Source organism: Coregonus clupeaformis, chromosome 30, assembly GCF_020615455.1.
Source record: "Coregonus clupeaformis isolate EN_2021a chromosome 30, ASM2061545v1, whole genome shotgun sequence".
NCBI lineage: Eukaryota > Metazoa > Chordata > Actinopteri > Salmoniformes > Salmonidae > Coregonus > Coregonus clupeaformis.
In genome coordinates this window covers 12,004,696-12,014,237 of record NC_059221.1, presented here as the reverse complement: position 1 = coordinate 12,014,237, position 9,542 = coordinate 12,004,696, and the positions used below count along the sequence as shown (strand labels likewise).

At 43.5% G+C, this 9,542-nt stretch overlaps 1 protein-coding gene across 3 annotated transcripts in view; it reads left to right on the top strand.

Moving 5' to 3' along the window:
• Window positions 1-1,903: 1,903 nt before the first annotated feature.
• LOC121545896 (fidgetin-like protein 2) overlaps window positions 1,904-9,542 on the top strand; it is a 28,679-nt gene continuing 21,040 nt past the window's right edge. Inside the window, exons 1-3 of one of the 3 annotated variants that reach the window (XR_006657656.1) lie at window positions 1,904-2,049; window positions 5,691-5,843; window positions 8,986-9,460. Coding sequence is in view for 1 of the 3 variants with exons in the window: in XM_041856794.2 (XP_041712728.2) it covers window positions 5,819-5,843 (25 nt within the window). In the remaining 2 variants the exon portion in view is untranslated. Of the gene's footprint in view, window positions 2,050-5,690; window positions 5,844-7,020; window positions 7,449-8,985; window positions 9,461-9,542 lie in introns of those variants that run through there. The other 2 variants (XR_006657657.1, XM_041856794.2) reach the window with 2 other exon arrangements.

Genomic DNA, 9,542 nt, shown 5'->3' with positions numbered 1-9,542 from the left:
GCCATTTCACAATAACGCAGTGCCTTTGCGGTAAACAAGTACTGTCCATGTTAAAGGCATGATGAAGCATATGATATCGCTGTATCCCCCTCTATCTCCAGCCACGACCACTCACACTGTATGTTTGTTTGCGTAGGTATGCATGGTGTGTGCATCGTTGTGTGTCGGGGTCATTGTCGGTGTGTGTGTGTTGTGTGGTAAGGCAAGGCGGGAGATAAATTGTGCAGTAACGTGGTGTGGATGGATGTGTGTGATTGAGAGGAGAGGAGTTCAGTGTGTAACAGGAGGTGCTAGTCGTGTGGCCCTTGGAGTGACTCTATAAACAGACACACAGCTGGTGCTCTGATAGAGAGAGAGGGTGAGAGAGCGAAAGCGAGACAGGGAGAGTGACAGAAAGGAGAGAGAGGTAGAGGGAGGGAGAGAGGGAGAGAGAGGGAGAGAGGGGGAGAGAGGGAGAGAGAGAGAGAGAGAGGGAGAGAGAGGGAGAGAGAGAGAGGGAGAGAGAGGGAGAGAGGGAGGGAGGGAGAGAGGGAGAGAGAGAGAGAGAGAGAGAGAGAGAGAGAGAGAGAGAGAGAGAGAGAGAGAGAGAGAGAGAGAGAGAGAGAGAGAGAGAGAGGGAGAGAGGGAGAGAGAGAGAGAGAGAGAGAGAGAGAGAGAGAGGGAGAGAGGGAGAGAGAGAGAGAGGGAGAGGGGGAGAGAGGAGAGAGGGAGAGAGGGAGAGAGAGAGAGAGGGAGAGAGGGAGGGAGAGAGAGGGAGAGAGGGAGAGAGGGAGAGAGGGAGAGAGAGGGAGAGAGAGGGAGAGAGGGAGAGAGGGAGAGAGAATACCAGTGTGCTGGAGTTTCTTGTACTTCACTGCCAGCAATAAACTGGGACAGCATCACCTGACCAGTGACCATGGGGATGGAACCCAGAACACAGGAACAGCTTACGTCATCAACATCACATCCATCTATCATTCTTTCCTCCACATAGAGCGACAACTGTGGCGCTTAGTTGGAATATAGCGTGGGTACTACAGTAAAACTAATTTGGAAATTCGTGTTTGAAGATATTTGTGATTTGTCTTGTTTGGTAAATCAGATTGCTTTCTTGACAAAGGAGATTTGTCAGTCAATTACATTAATTGTCATACCTGTGGAATAAGTTTTAAATAATGGAATCTTTAAGTATTTAATTTTTGGACACAATGCAGAGGGGGGGTAAATGAGTGTTTCCACCAAAATCTGTAATAAATCTTCCCCTTACCCCCTTACCCCCCTACACTCTTAGAAAAAATGGGTTCCAAAAGTGTTCTTCGGCTGACCCCATAGGATAACCATTTTTGGTTCCAGGGAGAACCCTTTTTGGTTCCATGTAGAACCCTTTTGAGTTCCATGTAGAACCCTCTGTGGAAAGGGTCCTACATGAAACCCAAAAGGGTCCTACATGAAACCCAAAAGGGTCCTACATGGAATCAAAAGAGTTCTACCTGGAATCAAAAGGGTTCTACCTGGAACCAAAAGAGTTCTACCTGGAACCAAAAAGGGTTATTCAAAGGGTTCTCCTATGGGGACAGCCGAAGAACCCTTTTAGGTTCAAGATAGCACCCTTTTTCTAAGAGTGTACCCCTAGCTAATTCTCCTGGGGCCAAACTCAATCTGGTTATTTCCCTCCAACCCTCTTTCCTCTTCTCTTCTCTTCTTCTATCCTTCCCTCTCTCTCTCTCATTCTCTATATGGGACAAGGCTATAGAATGCAAGCCCTCTCTCTCAAAGCATGATTGGTCAACTCCCCTCTGCCCCCCTCTCATTCTCTCTCGCCCTGCTTAAATACTTTTAACATAGAGAGGGGGGATGGGGGAGGGGAATGGTGTGCGCACTCTGTTGTCACTGGCAGGCAGGCAGAAAGAGAGAGAGAGAGCGAGAGAGAGAGAGAGAGAGAGAGAGTTGAGTTGTGGAAAAAAAGCCTAGCAGTGAACACACGGTCTACTCACTCTGCTCTCTGCTCCACAGGATTATCTAACTGCTGTGTTCAGATCTGATAGAAAGAGGACATGCAGACATGAATAGGTAAGAACAGCTTCTCTCTCCTCTGTCTCAGTGTGTTGTGGTGTTGTGACTGCACTGTGTTGTTTATACTGTAGTGTTGTAGGTGGCGGCTGCTGTCTGTGTGTTTGACTTGGCCCTATCTCTAGAGTTGTAAATGAGTGAAGTGAAGGAAGTGTTGACTTGTCTTTGGCCACTGGCCACATCCCCCAACCTCAACACCTCCTGGTCTACTGTCTGTCCGTCTGTTTAGCCCCTGTGTGTTTCTCTGCCCTCTCTCTTACCTCTCCATATCTCTTTCTATAATTCTTTGTCATTGAATAAATAGCACTATTTATAGCGCTGTGCAAAGCAATTGTCTGCTTTTAGAAATTAGTCTATGTGAAAAAGCTAATTTAGAGATGTGTGTGTCAGGAGAAGTAAAATCAGTTCAACCCACTTAAGGCAGAACTCGTGTGTAGCCTGTTGGTTAGGGATAGTTGTGCCATATTGTGGTTATTGCGTAATATTCACTTCCATACGATTGGATGGTAATAGATGGACTGCTGTACGTAGTTTCATGCTCTTTATTGCATTCATGAAACATGCTGAAATCCACATTTGTACAGATTTTGGAATGTTGTATTTTGAAGTTGTTCAAAAAATCGTTTTTTTATTTTGTTATTTAGTCATGACTGTAATGTAAAATTGCACGTGTTAATTCTGACTGTCAACAGACATTTTTCTACATTTTGCATAGTACTCTTCTAGCTGCTTTGAAATAGTCTATGGAATTTATGTATTAGGTTTTGAGATGCAAGTTCTTCAAATATGTGCAATGTTTGAGACCTGACATAATATGTTTTCCATGATTATGTACAGTGCCTTCAGAAAGCATTCATACCCCTTGACTTTTTCCACATTCTGTTGTGTTACAAAGTGGGATTGAATTGTCATTGTTGGTCAACGATCTACACAAAATACTCTCTAATGTCAAAGGGGAAGAAAAATTCTAACATTTCATAACAAATTCATTAAAAATAAACCACTAATATATGTTGATTAGATAAGTATTCACCCCCCTGAGACAATACATGTTAGAAACTCCTTTGGCATCGATTACAGCTGTGAGTCATTTTGGGTAAGTCTCTAAGAGTTTTGCACACCTGGATTGTACAATATTTGCCCATTATTCTTTAAAAAATTCTTCAAGCTCTGTCAAGTTGGTTGTTGATCATAGAGTACCACAGTATGAGTCATTATACCCATAAAACCTAGCGGTCAAACAAGGAAATGGTTCCAATAGTTTTTCCACCATTCATTTTTCCCATAGGGGTTTATAGAAACACTTAAAATAAGGAGTGTGTTTTGTGTAGGCTTACCCTTTTTATCAATATATTCGCCTGTATTTACCCCCCAAAATGAAACGCTAATTAGCTGCTAATGTGGCTATCATAAAGAACTACAAATGCCATGATGATCAGGACAAGACTACCGAATCGAGGCAAAGGTAATCTCTGGATTAACTATCTAATGTTAGCTAAAAATAGTAATTAATAAATTGGCAATTCTGTGAACTGTCTTGTGCAAGCTGTAAATTGACACAATACCTGTTAGCAAAGGTGTCAGCTAGAGATGACATGCAGCAGCTTGCAGGGATTTGCAGTGGTGCATGATGTCTACTTTGACACTAATTACTATTTTCGACTCTGAGAGTAAATAGAGCTGAATATATTGATAAAACTCACCTTGTCCAAGAGAGATTTACATGGTTATCAAAATGTCATGCCAGGGTAAGCCTACAAGAAACAAAGCCCTTATTTTAAGTGTTTCTAAAATTCCCTATGGGAAAAAATGAATGGTAGAAAAACGATTGGAAACATTTCCCTGTTTTGACCGCTAGGTTTTATGGGTATTATGGCACCTCCACTGTGGGACTCTATTGCTAGACTGCCTTGCCCTAGATATTCAAGCCGATTTTAAGTCAAAACTGGTAACTAGGCCACTCAGGAACATTCAATGTCGTCTTGGTAAGCAGCTCCAGTGTAGATTTGGCCTTGTGTTTTAGGTCACAACCATTCAACTCTGTAACTGTTTTAAAATCACAAATAGCCTCAAGGTGAAATCTCTGAGCAGTTTCCTTCCTCTGCGGCAACTGAGTTAGGAAGGATGCCTGTGTCTTTGTAGTGACTGGGTGTATTGATAGACCATCCAAAGCCTAATTAATAACTTCACCATGCTCAAAGGGATATTCAGTGTCTGCTTTTTGAATTTTTTTGAATCTACCAATCGGTGTCCTTCTTTGCGAGGCATTGGTCTTTGTGATTGAATCTGTGCTTGAAATTCACTACACGATTGAGGGACCTTACAGATAATTGTATGTGTGGGCTACAGAGATCTGGTAGGCATTCAAAAATCATGTTAACCACTATTATTGAACACAGAATGAGTCTATGCAACTTATGTGATTTGTTAAGCACATTTTACTCCTGAATTTATTTAGGCTTGCCATAACAATGGGGTTGAATAGTTATTGACTCAAGACATTTCAGTTTTCCATTTTTTATTAATTTCCCCAAGACATTACAAACAAAGTTCCGCTTTGACATTATGGGGTTATTGTGTGTAGATCTGTGACACATAATCTAAATGTAATACATGTTTAATGCAGGCTGTATCACAACAAAATGTGGAAAAAGTAAAGGGGTGTGAATGTTTTCTGAAGGCACTGTAATATCTGTTTAATTCTTTGTGACCTGATATTGTCCTGCGGTTGTTAGAGAAGCTAAAGTCCTATTAGAACAATAAAGACAGGAATTATAGGATTAAAATACAATTCTTCTGGGTACATTATTTCCCTAGAAATGCTTGACATTTATTATCTCCAACCTTCAAAAATTTAAAAAGCAACAAATGTAAATGTATTTTGTCGAAATCTGTATGTGTTTTATACATTTGGGGGATTGTATTTATGAGTACTCTTAGAACAAAACAGCATTGTGAGGTGTCTTTCATTTTGTATCAGAAGTAGATCTAAAATCTGTAAAATAAGTCAGTTAAAATCGAACACGTGCTGTGGGTCAAATGTTGTTGTAGGAAACATTGTTTCTCCTCATAATATTGACTAATTCTACTGTCATGAATATGTTTAGGCTCATTAGAATGCAGTCTTTACAGCCCTAGCTAATGCACAGAGCAACAGAGCATTTGTATGCATCTCAGCCTCAACTGTTCTCCGCTAATGCACAGAGAGGCGTGGTATTCTGGGTCTTTTTGTGAGGCAGTCAGATTAAGAAAGCCCTCTTTAAAGCTCTGGCCACAGCCTCACAATCAGCTTAATGTTCTGTTTCCCTTCCTGCCTGTCTCCGTCTAATGAATACCTTGTGTGTGTGTGTGTGTGTGTGTGTGTGTGTGTGTGTGTGTGTGTGTGTGTGTGTGTGTGTGTGTGTGTGCCTCAATTTGGGAGACAGCGTGTGTGAGTGCGCACGTGCGTGTGTTTTTCTTAGACTTGTAGGCTGCAATTTTTTTTTTTGCTTGAGAAGGAATTTTTCAACTTATGTTGTGTGTTTTAGATTTGTATTGGTCTCGTGCTTGCTTGCGTACATTTGTGCGTGCGTGTGCATGTTGGTCCAGAGACATTGTGCAGCTGTAACTGGTCTGTAACTGTCTCTCCTCTCCTTCTCCAGGGCTGGTTGTAGTAGTGTCAGTAACAGCAGCAAACCTCAGTGATGGACTACAGGCGGACAGACGCTAACCTCAACCTGCTATTCTCTCACAGACCCACTCTCCTCCTAACTGAGACCAGCTCCGCAGAATGCTGAGTCCTATTGTCCCCTATAGTAAGTACCCTACACTTATCCCCTATATTGTAGTAAGTACACTGCTTTTTGTGATACATGTCAATAGTAAGTACACAACATTCCCACCTGAGCAGACTAGACTTTGAATTCTCAGGTGTTCTTAGAAAATCTAGGTGTAGTGTACTCTCTGTACAGTAATTGTAAACAGAAGAGGAATCCACTGTACTATACTGTAGCTAGGTATTAAAGGGTTTGAGTGTGTTGGCTCCAGCAACTGCCTGTACCTTCTAGTGCACTCTGAATGCACTCAGTGTTACTTTCCTGGCCACGGTCGGACATTGGCCCTGTCTTAACGTTCCATCACAAGGAGGAAAATAAGGAAAGGAAAGAGGAAGAGAGAGAAGAGGTTGAAGTGGTGATGGCTTTAGCAGCAGAAAGCCTGTGGTTCTGTCATTTCACAAACCTAATTTCACAAACCTCAGTCAGTCCTCCTCTGGTTCAGAGTTTAGGCTACCACAGTGGTCACTGCTGCCTCCCCCTCTCCCTCTATCTCTTCCCCTCCCTCTCTCTTCCTTTAACACTGACCTGATGACTGACGTGTCCATTTGGCAGGAGGTTAGGAAAGTGCAGCTCAGTTTCCACATCATTTTGTGGGCAATGGGCACATAGCCTGTCTTCCTACGGCAGCCTCTCTCAATAGCAAAGCTATGCTCACTGAGTATATACATAGTCAAAGCTTTCCTTAATCTCTCTCTCTCTCCCTCTCTACCTCTCTGTTTCTCTCTCTCTCTCTCTCTCTCTCACTCTCACTCTCGCTCTCTCTCTCTGCCTCTGCTCTCTCACTCTCTCACTCTCTGTTTCCCTCCCCCTTTACATCTCTGCCTCTCAATCCAATTCAATTCAAATGGCTTTATTGGCATGGAAAACATGTGTTTACATTGCCAAAGCAAGTGAAATAGATCAACAATAGTGAAATAAACTATAAAAAATGAACAGTAAACATTACACTTATAAAAGTTTCAAAGGAATAGAGACATTTCAAATGTCATATTATGGCCATGTGCAGTGTTATAATGATGTGCAAATAGTCTGTCTCTCTCTCTCTCTTCCTCTCTGCCTCTTCTCCTCTCTACCACTCTCCCTCCCTCTCTCTCTCTCTCTCCCTCTCTACTCTTCCGCCTCTCTGCCTCCCTGTCTCTCTGTCTCTCCACAACAGCATTGTTTGGCTGCCAGCATGGGGCTGCTGCTTCTCTCTGCATCTGAAGAGCTCCTTTTCTCCCTGCTCTTTAACTCAACCCAAAGGAGCTTTATTGGCATGACAGTCACAAGAAAAGAGGTCGAAATCGAACAAAATGGCCAATTTAAAAAGTATTACTTTCTAATAGCTTGAAATAAATCATTTTTCTAGCGCTCTGGAGTATGTTGAGGAGCGGTAGTATTTATTGTGGTGTTTGTGGGAGTGTGGTGATAGGAATTTACCCTGGACAAACTTTGCAATTAGAGAAACTCAAGTATTTGTTGTGAAATTCACAGTTTCTTGTTCTTTCTTCTAATTTTCTTGTCTACTAGCTATTTAACAGAATGTGACTGGCAGAACGGGTGTTGTATGTGGAGGATGAGGGTTGCAGTGGCTATCAAATCAAATCAAATCTAAGATAGAGGGGAGTGAGGCCTAAGAGGGTTTTATAAATAAGCATCAACCAGTGGGTCTTGCGCTAGGTATGCAGAGATGACCAGTCTACAGAGGGGTATAGAGTGCAGTGATGTGTCCTATAAGGAACATTGGTGGAAGATCTGATGGCCGAATGGTAAGGAACATCTAGCCTCTCGAGCGCACCCTTACCTGCCGATCTATAAATTACGTCTCCGTAATCTAGCATGGGTAGGATGGTCATCTGAATCAGGGTTCGTTTGGCAGCTGGGGTGAAAGAGGAGCGATTACGATAGAGGAAACCAAGTCTAGATTCAACCTTAGCCTGCAGCTTGAATATGTGCTGAGAGAAGGACAGTGTACCATCTAGCCATACTCCCAACTACTTGTATGAGGTGACTACCTCAAGCTCTAAACCCTCAGAGGTAATCACACCGGTGGGGAGAGGGGCATTCTTCTTACCAAACCATATCACCTTTGTTTTGGAGGTGTTCGAACAGGGTTAAGGGCAGAGAAAGCTTGTTGGACACTAAGAATGCTTTGTTGTAGAGCATTTAACACAAAATCCTGGGAGGGACCAGCTGAGTATAAATGGATGAGAGAGCTTCCTACTGTTGTTGATGTAAATTGAGAAGAGTGTGGGGCCTAGGATCAAGCATCAGAACATGTAGATCCAAGAATGTCACAAACTACTGGTGGAGTATTTAGAATGCCTTCGAATTCCTTTTGACTATGGAACACTGCTTTCTTTTACTGGACTCGTTCAACACACCAAATATTGGTATTTGTCTTAAATGGTCTCGGCTGGCTCTGCCTCTACACACACAATACAGGTCTTCTTGTAGTGTGACTGTAGAGCTTTAGGTCATTTATTAGAAGAGAAGCTCTGTTGTGCTGTGGTTGTGCCTGGTTTCCCTCCCTCCCTCCCTCCCTCTCTCTCCCTCCCTCTCTCTTTCTCTCTCTCTCTCCCTCCCTCCCTCCCTCCCTCCCTCCCTCCCTCCCTCCCTCCCTCCCTCCCTCCCTCTCTCTCTCTCTCTCTCTCTCTCTCTCTCTCTCTCTCTCTCTCTCTCTCTCTCTCTCTCTCTCTATTATTTTATTGACCATTTCTTCATGATTCTTCAGGACACAGATATGAAGAGGAGGCTTAATGTATGTGGCGTACATGTGAACAATCTCGCCTGTATGTCGGAATTTTCTTGGTGGAGAAGACGGAACATTCCTACTTTCTAACGTTACTTCTGACTCCTAGCACTGGCATTTCAGCCTACTCTGTTTAGCATAGCATACACACACACACACACACCCACAGTCACACACACACCCTGTGCTACTCTTTGTGCCCATAGAGAGATTTCTTAGATCTATATAAACACACATGCATGTGCACACACACACACACACACACTGCACAAATGCAATCTTTCCTGATTGAGAATAGATATTTTATTCACCCTCTCTTTTCCCTCACATCGTCTCCGTGTGTCCGTCCGGCTGTGGTCCCTAACCCCTGGCTCTCTCTCCCCTGTCCAGGAGACCCCAAGCTGGGCATGGCAGCTAGGGCCGGACCTGAAGGAAACCTGAGAGAGATTCCAGGGGCCATGGATACTCCTGGAGGGATTTGGTGCAAAGAATCTGTAATCTGCACTTCAAACAGGCTCCTAAATCAGTCCCAGGCCGGCAACCCAGGAGTGCCTTAACTCTTGTTGCTGTGAGCCCCCACTGCTGTTGGTGAAGGGATACCTTTTCTTTTCAACCCACCGACACACATATGCCTGCCTGGCCTGACTCGGAGTAGATTAGAGCAGCTACTTAGATCCGGCAGATTTTATAGCTCTCCTTTCTGTGACCCCACTCTCTCTCTTTCCTCTCTCATGTTCTCATTTTGTTCTCTCTCTCCCGCTCTCATTCTCTCTCTCTCCCTCTCTCTCACTCTCTCGCTCTCATTTTCTCTCCCTCTCTAAGAACAACTTGACCCATGAAAGCTGGGCTGGCTTGAGTCATGAAGCCCCCCTCGAAGGACCAGGTTGGAGCATGGCTCCCACATGTATCTGCCTAGCACCCCTCTTACTCATTGCTCCCCAGATCAG